Raw genomic sequence first — 15,327 nt, 5'->3', positions numbered from 1 at the left:
AAAAAAAAGGGGGGGTGCGAGTTGGAAAAAGCAAAAAATTGAATGTGAGGTTCCTGCGTGAATCGAACACGCGACCTAGAGATAACTGCGCAAGACTGCAATCTCTCGCTCTAAACCACTGAGCTAAGGAACCGGTTTTCTTGAATTGTTCTTGACGATATTCATCTTGTATACCTTTGCTATTTTATAGCCAAATTTTGTGGGCGGAATTGCGATACGCGTATGAACATATAGCGAGTATCTCTGTTTGTTTATGTTTCTATTGTTTCCATTGTTTCCATTTTTTGTCTATACACGCCGAAGTCCATCTGCTTTGCGCTCGGGTTGTACATGAATCTATCATTACTCATTGGCTTTCTAAAGGACAGCCGATCAAGCTGTACTAACCATTGATGCTCCCGAGTTGCTCAGACAGCAGCTGTTCAGGGACGCAGGTTTGCCAGCCAGTGGGTGGAAGCATTGCTGGGCTGTATATGCCAATCAAGGTCAGTGTTATGGAAATTACCTTACTAGGAACTTATCGACATGTGGATCATGACTGTCTCGCCATAGGTACTTAAGCAAGCTTGGTGCTAACATACCACTGTGGAACACTAACGTTTAGAGTTTAGGTATGCCTGAAATGACAAAGGTGAAATGCCGTAATAAAACGGCTGGGCTTAATGGAAATGTACATGCAACAGGAACAAATGAGAGATGATTTAGTAAATACTTTATCGATAGTATTTATGTTATTCTACTCTGACTAGCTATCAAGGTAGCATGCCGCTTATCTCAGGTTTGCACTACTTACATGTAGCTAGCTTTGCACTTGGCCTTATGGCTTTCAGAGAGCACACATGATTAGCTTCTTCTTATACATCCACAATACCTATTGTAGTTTTCTAAATATTGGTATCGATCTTTTCGTTTTTTTCTCTCTTTTCCAAAGTTCACAAAGCAGCCACTTCCTTGGAGCCTACACAAGGTAGTATACATGAACTTATCCACCGTCGCATGTGCTGGCAGAGCCGTACCTCGCTATTTCAAAGATCGATTTCATTGGCTATACCAATGCCATGTTACACGTGTATTAGGCGTTAATTCGCAGCCTGAATCTATCATGTATACTATTGTCAATTTACTAGCCACCGACACGTGAATTCAGTCTCTGAGATGGCAAATAATCAGAACTTATTTTTCTATGCTCCAACCTGGGATTATCCACCTGACGGTCCCATCAAACTGGGCAATGTGATTACATCTGTCAAAAAGCCTGAGCGGCCACTTCACTGTGTCCCGCCTACAGACTCTGATGTCTTCTCAACGAAAAAAACGAACGTCAAGCACACCAGAGATGAAGCGCAGAACGAAAATTTCTCTATTTTAGTCAAGTTCTTTAACATCTTGGGCCTTGACGTTCAAGTGAGTGTAGGTCGACAGACTAGGTGCGTATATATATATCTATACATATACATATATATTGTGACGATATAGGATGCTATATGTTAATCTTCTGATACTCGGAGTGTTGCTAACAATTACCTACATCAGTGATCAGAGAATATTCTCTTTCAAAGTTATTGAAACGAAGCAATTCGTCCCAACGCTGCCATATGTTCAAGCATGCGTTGAGAACGACAACGTACGCCGCTTCCTTGAAATGTCCCGTTATCGTAAGCCAGTCTTCATCATCACCGGCTTGAAAATAGTCTTTGGCGATGAGGCCAGCATGATGACGTCTCATTTTGTCCGGAACTCTCCCGTCGTCCAAATTGATAGCACAATACCACAAATTGGCCCTATCAAACTCAGTGGATCTAACACTGAGAGCGGAACCGCAGCCAAGACCGTTACTGAGTGGGAGAGCAGTGATAACTTTTTGTTTGCATTCCGGGTCAGTAAAGTTCTCGTGGGCAAGGCAACGGGTCAGGTCATTAGCGAAGAAGATTACCGAAGAGGAGCTATGTTTGGCGACAATGCAGAGCTGCGAGAAATTCAAGGCCCACCGCTGTCTATTCTTAAGGTCGAACATCCGGATGCGGAAGGTGAAGGATACTACACAGAAGAGTTGACGGAGGGAGATGATGTTGTGACTTGTGCTCTTCAGAGGCACGATAATTCTGGAGCTTAGTTCGTCAATTGAAGGGACATTGAGTCCAAATTGCATTGTGTGTTATTTACGTAGAATGACTTTGTGCTTTCTTCTTCTTTCATAATATATACAAAAAATACATTACTCATTACTTTTGTAATGTTTTCGATATCTCGTAGCTGATATCTTCCAATCTCCCGCCGAATAAGTTGTGCCGATTCAAACTTAGCTCGACATAAAAATACCCATCCCTCATAGCGTAATTAGGCCCTCTCTCGGCGCATCTTTTGAGCAATGCCTCCATATTCTCCTTGTTCTTGAATTTCAGCGCCTCTTCTGTCGGCAAATGTATTCTTGCATACTGTAACAGGAATGCTGCAATCCCTGCCATAATAGGCGTTGCGTAAGATGTCCCCGAGCGAGACTTGACGTAATTCGGTGGAGTTGACTTATCACTACAAAGGAAGGTTGGCCATGCTGATTCTATCGACTCTCCAATAGTTGCAAGGTTCAAAGTATAAAGTTGAGCAGTTGGACTAAAGGCAGAAGCATTTCCTAAAACATCAGTTGAGTGAACACATATGACCTGAGAACTGCTTGCGGGATATGCGCGACCAAGTCGACCGCCGCTATTTGAGGCGGCAGCGAAAAGGAGGACTTTCTTGCCATAAGCCCTATGGATAGCGCTTTCGAGGAAGCCGTAGCCATCAAAGTCAGATGAAGGCCACCCGAAAGACATCGAAATAATATCTACACCCCATTTGTCGACCGCGTGATCGATAGCCTGTGTATGTCAGTTTCTGGTCGTTTTTGCCGGCGAAAGTATTGCTGCATATCAACTTACCTTGGCCACAGTTTCAGCATTAGGCCTGGCATTTTTTTCAGCAATTTTGATAATGTAGAGCTCTGCATCAGGGGCATAATCAAGTATCAAGCTGGCAGTGAAAGTGCCGTGCCCATTTAGATCCGGTATGCTTCTTTGAGATTCGTTGTAATAGTTCAGTCTCGCTTTGATAGCTTCTTCGCGAGCTTCAAAGGCATCATGCCCGCGCTCAATGCCTGTATCTAAAATTGCAATTTTCACAGGCTTTAGAGGCTGGCTCGTAAGATACGCCGTGATGAATTTGTCGTAGACTTTCAAATACTCGGATCTCCAACTCAGATAATCCCTATTTCTAAAGGGAGGTCAGCTAGGAAATCTCCTGCAAAACACGATGCCATAACTATAAGATTGCAGCTAGAGTGATAGAAGAGAAGAGATGATGTACTTCCTAATCGATTTCTCCTCATCGCCTGTCTCATCGTCAAAAAAGTGGTGATTTTTGTAAATACTTGCTTCAGGTCGCGAGATTGAATCCAGACTAGTTGTAAGATAGGAAAGCGAAAGCAAAGCGTTTGCATTGGAATTTGGTTCAAGTCTCTGAAGATCAGGCATGATAAATCGAGCATCGACTTGGTTTGAAGCATTCAGTGTAAGCGCGGGCGATGGAGTGTATACAGGTGGGAGTGATGTTGTAGTCAAGGAAGCTGTGATAGGTGAAGCAGCCGTGATGCCATGTAGGTTATGATCCGCTATTGGCTGGCCCCATCCACCAAAATCGAGTCCCCTTGCGTAGTTGTCAACGTCATCTATATGTATTTTACTGAAGCCGGTTGTTAGATGTAGCTCCAGGGGCCGAACAATATCATCGTAAATTCGAGACTTGAGCATTGGGTTGTCAAAGGCGTTGCCTTCATCGTCCTCCCAAAGTTCTGGGTTCAAGCAGTTGTCTATTGCAGTGAGCAAATAAGAGTCTTCAGGGATCTCAGATCGCCATCCTTCCATCTCGGTTTCATTTGAACCAAAAACTTGATCAACGTCAATGAGCGTGATATTGTTGTCAAGGCTCTCAAGTGGAATTCCCTTCATCTGCGCTAGCTTATGGAAAGACTTCGCAAAATATATCTCTATCAATACTACTGCCAAAGCAATAAGCGCTGTACAGCGGTGTCCTGAATTGAAGTCCTCGAATCCAGCGTCATCATCAGGCTCATTATCGATTTCAACGTCGGGAGTTTCATTAGCTTTGGTTAAATGAACTTGTATGAATGGTCGTAAGGGAGTCTTTTGGGATGTTGTCTGAAAGAATTTAATATCTCGGGAGCCCCAGGTAGACCGAAGCCAAGAGGTACCACTCAAGTGAAGCACAGCATAGCCGATAATGAGAGAAAGAAGGCGCTTGGTCTTCTCGGTAAAGACATCGTGTCTCTCTTCAAAACATCTTAGTAAGGAAATTGGTTCAGTAGCTTGGTCAATACAAAAGTTGCTTCCTTCCATTCCCTCATGATAAAGTTGGCCGCTTGTAAGTTTAAGCACGAAGCGATGCCATGGCTTTAATCTTGTGCTGTTGATTGACTTGCAGAGCTTCTTCACCCGTCTTGTTGTATCGTAAGAAGGTGCCACTTGGCCATCTACAGCGAACTCGACAACTCTCTCCTTGGCAGTCTGGACTCGAATTTCATGCCAATCGCGCTCCGTAGAAAGAAACATGCCGAAGTCGAGTGCACCAGTCGCACTACTATCCTTATGAAGAACTCGTCGCCGAACATGTCTAGGGACCTTCATCTCTTGTACGGATTCAATGGCTTTCCGATAGGTTCCCAGTTCCAATTTGGCTTTGAATTCATGTTGTTCTGAGCAAGAACATCTTTCGCATTGCAGCAACGCGTCAAAGAGTGCCTGGGCTGTTTTCCAAACACCATAAGATGGCCCATTATGGTCTCTGGCGATTTCAACGTCAGATTTTACCAAAATCCTGTCCGGCTGCTGTTTTTCCAACTTGTCTGCGCACTCTTCCAAAACGTTGTTGATGCAATTAAGATGCTCCTTGGTTAAACCAAGTTTCAGCCATCTTCTGATGAAGTCGATCTTCTCGTTATAGTCTTGTTCCCGCGTTTTATTCCATTGAGCATTGAACACGTTCAGCCGAACTATCGTTGTATTAGATGACGCTTCCTGAGAGCCCGTCGCGGAGATCAATGAACTGAGCTGACACAGAGCGATACTGATCAAGTTTTTGTCCACTCGGGATGAAGTTTGAGACGCGCAAGTTATGCATTCTTGGAGCCTTATGCAATGGAGGCTAAGGTGGCTATAAAATATCCTTTCTTCCTCGTCAATTTCCAATTTTCGAACTAATTTTGCAATTTGATGAATGGTTCGAAACGTTGTCATAAGCAAGTCCGACTCTTGCCCATCTTCATTGCAATCTTTTGGCGGAGAGCACAAGGATAGCTCTCGCATATCGCGTGTGAGGGTATTGGTATACATATATATTGATATACACCTGAAAAAAATTCGAGAGGCTCTGGACTTTATAAAATCGAGTTGGTATTGCGAACACGAAAGATGAGCTCATTGCTCCTACAGCGTGAACGGTGCAGAACTGAAGCGGGGATTTGTTCACGTATGCATGCATATGAATTAAGCGAGGCATAGCCGTCTCATTGGCATGAAGAGTACATGCAATACGGTGATCTTAGATAGACTACCTACTAACGCCAGTAGCAGTTGTACCAACCACAGATGCTACGGAGGGGTTTATTCGAGCCTCTCAGCCCGGCTCGATTCGGATACTTCGATGAGTGATATAACGAGGTCGATACAACATAGATGCTTCGTATTGTTTCGGAGGGCAACCTACGTATATTGAATCATTCCATCGCCCGATCATTAGCATTTCCTTCAGCCATGACAGACATCGATATGATTGCAGAATTAGTCGAGATAACTATTGCCGCTGCTTCTCGCCAATGTCTAGAGTCATTTGCGACGTGCCTCGCACAAGCATCGGCTATCCATCCCCGGGAGTTCTCGAGGGTAGAGGATCAAGTAGCGAGGTTTTCTACCTGGACAAGTGGTATGGGCGTCTTCGCTCCTGGACGAGCATCCATGGATCATCGGCTGCGGTACGCTCCCGAAGTACAGAGTGTTGCCATAGGCTTGCTAAATTCATTAAATCACCGCATTCGAAAATGTAAGCTTCAATATCTCGGGCTTTGCTTTTTCTACTCTAACTGCCTTAATAGGTTCCCATATTATGGATGGTCATGGCAAAAATCCAGAATCGGATGTCTCGATACCAACTAAAGCACTGCAAGGAAGTTATAATGACATCGGGTCGGAAATCAGTCTTCTTAACAAAATGTCAAACGTGATTCGAAGAGCTAGCAAGGAGGATACAGCGTTGAAGATGAAGATGAAGAGTTTTCAGATTGAAGATGAAGATAAAGACATTGAACGCACGCTACTCGGTATTTTTAAGCATCATATCAACGACAAGTTTCCCAGAGCTAGCGACACTATCCAACAAAGGCTCGCTGAGGCGATGATTTTTCGGCGAAAACGAATTCTCTATTGGAGATATCGCCAAGAAGCTGCGACTAAGTTGCTCAATGCAGACCTCAATGTCTCACACACGGCGCCAAAGCCTCGGCCACCAATCTCTTCAGCCCAAATAGATACATTACAACAAAACAAACAGAAGAGTAGAGCAGCTGAGCCTGTGATCGCATCATCCGAGATTCAGAGTGCGACCACTCTACAACCCGATAACTTTAAACTAGCTGCTACAAGCCCGTCAGTTGGTTCAGCCATGACGATAGCTCTGAGCGACCATGAAACTCTTGATTTCCCAATTGCTCCAGGGGCCGCTGCTAAACGAAAATACGAACAACTTAAAATGGAGAGATTAGCTACCCACAATTCTATGCTCGACAAATTTGACAAGGCATACCCCGACGGGTATTCGAGAGAAATTTTTCGCTTTGATGAACAAGATTCGCGAACCATTGCAGAGAAAGATCTTGAACTTGAAGCCATCATGGAGGCAGATATTCAAGCCTTAGGAGAGATAACTTGCCCATATTGCCTTGAAGCTCTTCCAGCTATAGAGGTATTCGATCACCCAAAATGGCGGTAAGTTGGCGCAACTATTTAGTATAGCTCAACACTGCATGCACCCCACGAGGCTTTCCTTGACCGGACAGTTTGCTGACTAGCCTTGAAGAAAACATGTCAGAAATGATCTAGATCCCTACATATGTCTTTCTGAAGAATGCAATGATGCAGATGAGCTCTATAAGCACAGCGAAAAATGGCTTAGCCACATGCACCAACACAATCAGCGCTGGCGTTGCCCGTCCCACCGTGAACTGGATCTGTTTCTGACTCGCGAGGACTATATGCAACACATGCGAGAAGCTCACAACTCCAACTTGGGAGAAAAGAAGCTTCTTATATTAGCTAATAGGAACGCTCGCAAACCCACAAAGCTGTTCACATCATGTCCTTTATGCGGAAAAAGCGAGGTTGAGGTTGATGGCCGCTTAGAGAATCATATAACTGGCCATTTGAGATCGCTTGCCCTTAAGTCTCTTCCACCATACGAGGATGACATGGAAGATGATGTTGAGAGCGAACGAGATGGCTGTGATGGCTCACAGTTGCGAAGCGTGAGGACAACTGAGGATCTGTCGACTGGCAAAGGTTCATCGGCAGATAAGAAGAATGAACAAACTGTATTATCGAAGCTGTCTGAAACGGAAGAGACGGATTTTGTGAACGACGCTCCTTACGATTTAGATGCTAAGCATACAGATACGTGGAACTCCTGGGTGAATGATTGGATATCCAACAAGCCCACGCTTCAACATTTGCAGCAAATATCTGAGAAAGATCCAATCTTTCAGTTTATGCTACTCAAAGACAAAGAGAGTCACTCATTCCCTCAAACACCCCGACAACAATCTCCGCACCAGGGATCCAACTCTGTCTCCGGCATAGATCAATCATCTACTGTAAGATTCCCACGATTTAATTGAAAGCAGTTTGCCCCTTTCTTTTCATGTCTAAGATTTAACTGTATGTTGATATAATTTAGTGCGATGAAGAACCTGAGCCAGTTCCTGGGCGCATTGTTTACCAGCAAATATTTAACGATATCACAGAGTTTCACCAAACATGGAACGACATGTATCAAAGGAGGGACGATAGGCTTATAAATTCTTTTGGCTGGGATGGGGCAAACTTAACAATGCAAGGCCAGCCGCTCATTAATCAGCAACAACGCACGATGTCGGTTAACAACAATGTTTCAAGCATGGGTACCCAAGAGCTTAGCGACATGCAGCTTCTTGCAGAATCATGGATAGATGATTCCAGCGAAATTTCCCAGTAAACCTCTATAATATTAGGGCAGCTTACCTTGAGCGTTTGACAGAACACGCACAAATACTTAAAGACTGGATTATACCCTTTAAGTCCTTCTATGATATTCGCGTCAAGCTCAATCAGCAGGACAATAGCAGCCTCATACGAGCGTGCGAGATGATGAATGCTTTAATTCAACGCCAACAAATCTAGCTACTATCGAGCCTACCAGTGTAAAATTTGAGTCCCGTTTCACGGCCAGTCAATCCTAGCCATCAATCTGCCTCCTAGGATCCAAGCGACCTTATCCACCAGCCTCTGCTACATGTAATCTTGTTTACACATCAGGCTCTGGGCCATCAGAAGCCAAGTATGGCTGCGCGTCAGCTACGACGTATCTCAACAATGTAAATTCTTGATCTTCAATATGACGTGAATAGCAGATAATTGGTATTAATACAGCAAATGAACCATATTGGCTGGGCGAAAAAAGTCGCAGGACAGATGTTGCATATGTATATGTAGATGTATATAGCACATGAATAGGACCACAGTGTGGTATTATCATTGAATACTTATCATTAAATAACTCGTAAATTCATCAGTCTTACCGATTGAAAAAGGAAGTCAAAGTAGGTATGTATAGATGATCTAGTACACCGGTAAATTTATCCTTTGCTTTTAATGATCACTCTAGCTTTCCAGTTGATCATAATGTTAAAGATAGTCTTCCATCGATAGCATACTCCCCTTACACTGATTTAGATAGCTAGAGCCTGGTCCATTATTCTCGTTGACAAGACTGATAACAGCAGCAATACACGCTCTAGGATAGCTAACCATATAACACTTAAACGTCGCGCGAGCCATGTTGACGACACGACCCTCCCCCGCCCTTCTCTTTTCCAGACATTGACTACAAAAAGCCGCGCGGCATTCAAAACTCGGGAACACCTCATAAACTCAAGATTAAAAGCGCTTTCCGGGTTCAATAGGTTAATGACAGAGAAAGCAGAAGCTAGATTGAGACAGGTAACTCAGAAATACTATAGAACGGTTAATTACGGAAGCCGTCAAACGCTCAAAAATGAATTGAAAAGCGCAAGCGTGAATGCATGTATCCCGTTGAGGCACGCCTAATCACGGTGCGACTGGCTAAAGTCCGAGAATTGGCGGTAGGATCTGATAAGATTCATCTTATCAATCAGCAAAGTGTATTCGGCCCCTTAATTACCCCCAGAAGTTAGTCCCTTGCGATGACTCAAAAGATCCACATTAGCCCCTTGTTCGCTGGATTGCGGCGTACGCTCTTGCGTAGTTGGCGTGTCCCACTTGAATGAACTTTCAGCGTCTGTGAAAGTCTACAATTAGATTGTAAGCTTCTAGTGAAGAGGTTGTCAGTCTCCAAGTGTTTGATGCCAGTGTTGGCGAGATGGATAGACTCGCTAAGGCGGAGAAATTCCTGTGCTTTACCTCAGCAGTAAACCTAGGTGCTTTGAAACGACAAGGTCAGCAACCCCAAGACATTGTTACCACACAGCAGAGGAACTGAATCCTAGCACCAGTAGGATTCAAATAACCGGCTAATAACGATCACAGCTAGTCTAGGATAGAAGCTAGATTAAGCCACCCCAGTCCAAAGAGTGATCTCGTGTCTCAAAATACGGGTACGGCTCTTATCAGATCCGATGGCGTGTGGATTCCTGCAGTCATTTTCCATTAGCTATGCATTTTCTCATTTCGTAATAGCCCTGTAAAATCTGTTGGCCGCTGCCGGCAGCTGTGCAAGTCTAATCAACAGATCATCATGTTGGACCGCTCGGCAGGCGAACGGTTTCCGAAGGCTGCTGCCTTGGGCTCGCAGATGGATAAATACATCAATTCGCCGCCAAGACATTCATACAATTTCATCTAACATCGAGAACAACTTCTATTTCCGCCAAAACTCTCCACTCGCCTCCAGTCTCGCCGTCATGCAGATTCTAAGCGCGCAGCCGATCCACCAAAACCAAGACGATGTGGAAAAGACTGCCGCAGATGCGGCGGCTCAATGTCAGACCAAGGACGCTGCTGAGAATGCCGAAACGCCGTGGAACGAAGAATTTCTCGTTGTGTTCGGCCCAGATGACCCAGAGAATCCCTTGAATTGGTCTAGCAAAGTGAAATGGGGAGTCACCGCAGCAGTCTCCAGCACGGGTTTCATCCGAATCATGGTTTCAACAGTAAGGTTGCGCGTGTTGCTGACCCATAGAAGTCTTTTTGAAGCACGCTGCTAACGATGCTTGCTCGCAGATGATGGCTCCAGCAATCGAAACCATCGCCGAGGAACTCGATATGACGCCCATTGAATCGACCATGGCTCTTTCAGTGTACGTTTTGGCGACTGCCGTTGGCCCAATGGTCATTGGTCCTCTACCCGAAGTATATGGCAGAAAATCCATATATCATGTCACGAATATCTGGTTCCTGGCCTGGAACCTCATCTGCGGCTTTGGCCACTCAAAAGGGCTGCTAATTGCCGCTCGTTTCCTGGCTGGCTTTGGTGCCAGTGCTGTCTTCAGCTTGGCATACGGCGTGCTCGGCGATGTGTGGCCGCCAGAAAAGAGAGGACGTTCCCTGAGTATGTATCTTCTCATCCCACTGACCGGCGCTGCAGTGGGGCCCATAGTAGGCGGTTTCATCGTTCAGTACTCTACCTGGCGCTGGATGTTCTGGTCGACTGCGATATTCCAAGCTGTTCTCGAGTTGTCGTCGCTGACGGTGTTTCACGAAAGCTACACGCCTGTCCTCCTGCGTCGACGAGCTGAGAAACTGCGTCAAGAGACTGGTGATTCTCGTTACTATTCCGAGATCGAGAAGCGTGAATCCGGTCGCTCTACTGCCTGGAAGATTCGCCGCAGCTTGACCCGCCCCGTTCGTCTGCTGATGTTTCATTCCATTATTCAGATAGATGCTATTCTAGAAGGACTCAATTACGGCCTTCTGTACTTTATACTGTCTAGTTTCTCTGCTCTATACGTCAACGCATATGGTGAATCTATCGCCATCTCTGGCTTGCACTACATTGCCATCTGCTTGGGCGAAATCCTTGGTTCGCAGATCTGTGGGCCGCTGATGGATTACCTCTTTACGAGATTGAAGAGTCGTGACGGCAGCACTCGAGTGCCTGAATTACGAATTCCAATCATGTTGCCAAGCGCTCTTCTTACTCCCATTGGCTTTCTTTTATACGGTTGGGCTGCAAAGTACCATCTCTTTTGGCTGGTTCTGGACATTGGAGCGGTTTTGTTGTCACTTGGAATGCAGGTTTTTGGTACCACTTTGCGCGCCTACGTTATGGATGCGTATGATGAGCATGTCAGCTCCGCATCTGCTGCAACACAGCTGTTAAAGAGTTTGCTGGCGTTTGCGTTCCCGCTCTTTTCTGATAGCATGTACAAGGCGCTGGGTTACGGATGGGGAAACAGTCTGCTGGCATTTCTATCGATTGGAATTACGATACCGTCGATATGCATACTTTGGTATTATGGAGCTAGGTTGAGAGCGAGGTTGCCATCAAGCTATTAGAAAATTTTGTATATACGTTTAAATGAGGACGAGGGTTGTTATATGCAGCGGATTATTAGATGCACGTACCTCTGTCGTCTTGCACTATACATACCGTGATCTCTCACCACCGTGGACTGATAATTCGTTTTGGTTATTCAGTTGCGGTACAAATCTTAATCAAGAATCTGTTCAAGGTTTGTAAGTCCTAACGTGGCAAGTAGAAGTTGGATGTAGAAAATATTCCATCCAAAGTAAGTTGACCTGGTTCGGATCCAAGTCCGCTTAGTCAAGGCTAAATGCTAAGAGTGGCGGACATGGATCCGAGAGTCTGTAGTAGTTCCAACTTTAGCATAAAAAGACCATTTACAGCCAAACCTGTCTTCTTCATGATGTATCGATTTCAATTAAAAAAATAATCGCAATCGAAGCGCTTGAGTTTTAATATCTTTCCAAAACAACACAATTCTCACTCAAACCTGGGTGAAAACAACTGGCGATGGTTGGAATGATCGAAACTGGTAGTTCTCCGCGCAATGGACTCGCCTGCCAGAATTGCAGGCAGAGAAAGAGAAAAGTATCAAATATCATCATACCTAGTTTGTCCCTTCAATCTAACTATCTATGAAAGTGTGATCGTCGGACGCCTCGCTGCGGTCTCTGCATAAGGCGAAACCTAGACTGTGTAACGCAAGTGATCAAAAGCGCGGATACACAAGAAGGGTTAGCATTCCATCTCAATATAACATCGACTCGTCTACTAAACATATTGCGCAGGTCCGTCCAAAGCCTCGAAAAAGAAATTGCAAGCCTAGAGGCTCAGCTATCGCGGCTACAGACAACCGTGGTAGAGCCTCGCTCGCCTGGTACCTCACAGCCGCAAAATAATCCAACTCACATGCCTTGCGAAACTCTCATCTCTTCTAGAGAGCAGTCTCTGGACAGCGTTGATTTGGATGTTCTCAAAGAAGTCGAGACTGTATCCCTTTACCGTGGAGAACTCTATTGCTTGCATAAAATGGCACGCAGGGCTCTCCGCCTAGAAAACTGCGATCCTCGGGGAATGTTGAATCTCACCCAAAAGAAGAGCTTATTAGCATCATATTCTCGGCCGCCTAGCTCCAATACACCTTTGGACTATGATCTAGCCATTTCTTATGCGAACAAATACTTCGCTTATATTCACCCTACCTTTCCTATTGTTTCCGAAGATGCAATCCGAAATACACTCCGAAAAATAGCAACCGGCACTCAAAGTGATCTTCGGGAACGCACCATATCGTATCTCGTTATCTCGATTGGTGCAATCCTTCCTATCGAATCGTTTGCTGCTTTTGACACTTACAACTCGGCCGATTACTTCTTACGATCCCTGGACATTCTGTATTCTTATGACGAATCGGCTACTACAGTGCAAATTCTCCTCTTGTTCACTATCTGTTCGCTTTTTGATCCCAGCACGGGCAACTCATGGCATCTGATAGATCTTGCCACACAAGCTTGCATAGACATGGGATATCACCAACTCCAACCAGAAGCAGAAACCGCGAGAAGCTCGCCAGTAAAAGGGTTAACGCTGTTTCAGGCGGCTTATGTACTTGATTTGTAAGTGTATCCGTCCAGCATGTACAATTACAGACCAAGAAGTTTAACCATCATACTACAGTACTATTAGCTCGGCATTGGGGCTGCCTATGGGCATACAAAATCGCGACATGTCTTTCGATTGGGAGGCATATATCGTTCCACCGGCATCCATACGCGCATCTGGATCGAGAAGTAAAGAGCTTTCTCTTTTAGAGATGTTCAGTTGGGCATACGAACTTTGCAGCAGTCCAAAAAACGATGCCGCGGGCTACCTGTCCTGCTATGAAGAGCGCATACTACAACCTAGATTGAGTGGCGAAGAAAATACATCTTATCTGCCAAGAGCGTTTGAACTACAACTCGTTGCGCAGAGCCTTAGAAGATTACTCTCGGCCGCTTCCCCGTTTGCAGCACAGAGTAAACTGGTTTACGACTGTCTAGTATCCTTTCAGAGCTCAATTGATATCTGGCCCGCGCTGCCGTGGATCGCCGGATACAGCATATTCCAGCTGGTGCTATTGGGCATCATTTTCAGCAATGGGATGCCTCGGGATCAAAGAGTAACCCAAATTTCACAATTGGTATCTCTGGCTGGGATGGTTTTATCTGTTATGAAGACCAAATTCGCTGGGCTGCATTCTCACAGCGTACTCTTGGGCGGTGTATTGAAGCAAATAACCTCGCTCGATGCAAATTCTCGAGAAAGCATTGACTTTCTTGACGGAAGCAGTCTCTATGAATTCTGCAGGGACGCTCTGAAATGCGTTGACATAGATTTTTCTCCTTAACCGGCTTGTTTCTTAAATTAGAGGAAACAAGCCGGGAACAAATACTCATTCAAAGTTAAGCAATTCTATTGACTATCAAATATGGCACTAGCCGGCTGAGATTGAATCGCCAAATCGAGTGAAATAAGCCTTCTTTCTGAAGTAGAGAGAGGTTTACAAATGAAGATAAAATCCAGGCTAAATGAAGAAAGCAAAAAATGAAAAGAAATCAGAGAGGATCAAAAAGCAAGTTCAATGCGTAATCTGGGAATCGAACCCAGGGCTCCCCGACGTTGCTCGGATGGCAACGGAGAATTTTACCACTAAACCAATTACGCTTGTTCTTCGCTGAAGGGACATATCGCAGAATGGTCTATCAATATTACTGAGAATCAAGATTTCTGCACTTTATCCTCTGTCTGTTTCCAGGACATGCAAACTCGTAAATATTAATAATACTAGACTTGGTGATGTTATCATTGCCATTCAGAAGCTTTTGGACTCCTCAAATTCTGCTCACTGGTGTTCAAGGCTCTAGATCTATCCGACACAAGGCGGATCGTTCTCCGCCAGGTTTTCCTATTTAGGCAAGCCTCGGAGAGTCGTCCGTCAGACGCAAGTTTACAAGCGGACATGATCCCGAGAACTCTACCATAAGAATCCTACTCACTAGGCCTAGTATCTTGGTAATCCGAGCAAAGAAATAGACAGTTGCGATTACGGCTAGTGTTATGGCTGTGGCTAGGGTCAACTATAGAGGCATCACAGCCAGCCAGCCAGCCAGCCAGCCACCACGATAGTCAAGAATATGAGCGAAAAGAAGTCAAAAAGACAGCCTACCCGAGAGCAAATGGTGTTTCTACAATGACAAGTATTCCAAGAAGACGACCCCCTGTATAAAAATGCAAAAAAAGAAGAACTTGACGAGAGTGGGACTCGAACCCACGCGGATTGCTCCACCAGGAATTGCTGTTAAGGTAGCCTTAACCTGACGCCATAACCAACTCGGCCATCTCGCCGTAAGATGCTGAACGTCGCCGCTATTCAGACTCAGATTCCTGGCGCAACACGACGAGCGCATCCTTCTCAGCTTCTTCCAAGTCCTGAAGAGAACCTTGGGCAGAAATGGCTGGATGGCACATGAGCGAGGCGCTACAATTACA

At 45.1% G+C, this 15,327-nt stretch overlaps 5 protein-coding genes across 5 annotated transcripts; 4 read left to right on the top strand and 1 right to left on the bottom strand.

Annotated features, from left to right (window-relative positions):
• Positions 1-392: 392 nt before the first annotated feature.
• On the top strand, positions 393-626 carry TGAM01_v201085 (hypothetical protein; the record flags this gene model as incomplete). Its single annotated transcript, XM_024548687.1, has 2 exons — positions 393-485; positions 612-626. 2 exons carry the CDS (start codon positions 393-395, stop codon positions 624-626), a joined length of 108 nt encoding a protein of 35 aa, XP_024406503.1.
• Positions 627-1,155: 529 nt separating this feature from the next.
• On the top strand, positions 1,156-2,113 carry TGAM01_v201084 (hypothetical protein; the record flags this gene model as incomplete). The annotated part of the gene is made up of 2 exons (XM_024548686.1): positions 1,156-1,427; positions 1,534-2,113. 2 exons carry the CDS (start codon positions 1,156-1,158, stop codon positions 2,111-2,113), a joined length of 852 nt encoding a protein of 283 aa, XP_024406502.1.
• A 109-nt stretch (positions 2,114-2,222) lies between these two features.
• Positions 2,223-5,288, bottom strand: TGAM01_v201083 (hypothetical protein; the record flags this gene model as incomplete). Its single annotated transcript, XM_018806767.2, has 3 exons — positions 2,223-2,858; positions 2,919-3,249; positions 3,343-5,288. 3 exons carry the CDS (start codon positions 5,286-5,288, stop codon positions 2,223-2,225), a joined length of 2,913 nt encoding a protein of 970 aa, XP_018660060.2.
• Positions 5,289-5,726: 438 nt separating this feature from the next.
• On the top strand, positions 5,727-8,292 carry TGAM01_v201082 (hypothetical protein; the record flags this gene model as incomplete). The annotated part of the gene is made up of 4 exons (XM_024548685.1): positions 5,727-6,090; positions 6,143-7,031; positions 7,123-7,912; positions 7,996-8,292. The coding sequence occupies 4 exons, from the start codon at positions 5,727-5,729 to the stop codon at positions 8,290-8,292; spliced, it is 2,340 nt and encodes a 779-aa protein (XP_024406501.1).
• Positions 8,293-10,237: 1,945 nt separating this feature from the next.
• TGAM01_v201081 (hypothetical protein) lies at positions 10,238-14,185 on the top strand (the record flags this gene model as incomplete). Its single annotated transcript, XM_024548684.1, has 4 exons — positions 10,238-10,486; positions 10,557-11,621; positions 12,442-13,415; positions 13,477-14,185. The coding sequence occupies 4 exons, from the start codon at positions 10,238-10,240 to the stop codon at positions 14,183-14,185; spliced, it is 2,997 nt and encodes a 998-aa protein (XP_024406500.1).
• Positions 14,186-15,327: the final 1,142 nt, after the last annotated feature.

The sequence above is a fragment of the Trichoderma gamsii genome (genome assembly GCF_001481775.2).
Source record: "Trichoderma gamsii strain T6085 chromosome Unknown Scaffold_3.2, whole genome shotgun sequence".
NCBI lineage: Eukaryota > Fungi > Ascomycota > Sordariomycetes > Hypocreales > Hypocreaceae > Trichoderma > Trichoderma gamsii.
Note: the sequence above shows the minus strand (reverse complement) of the source record. Positions and strands in the feature narration are given on the sequence as shown.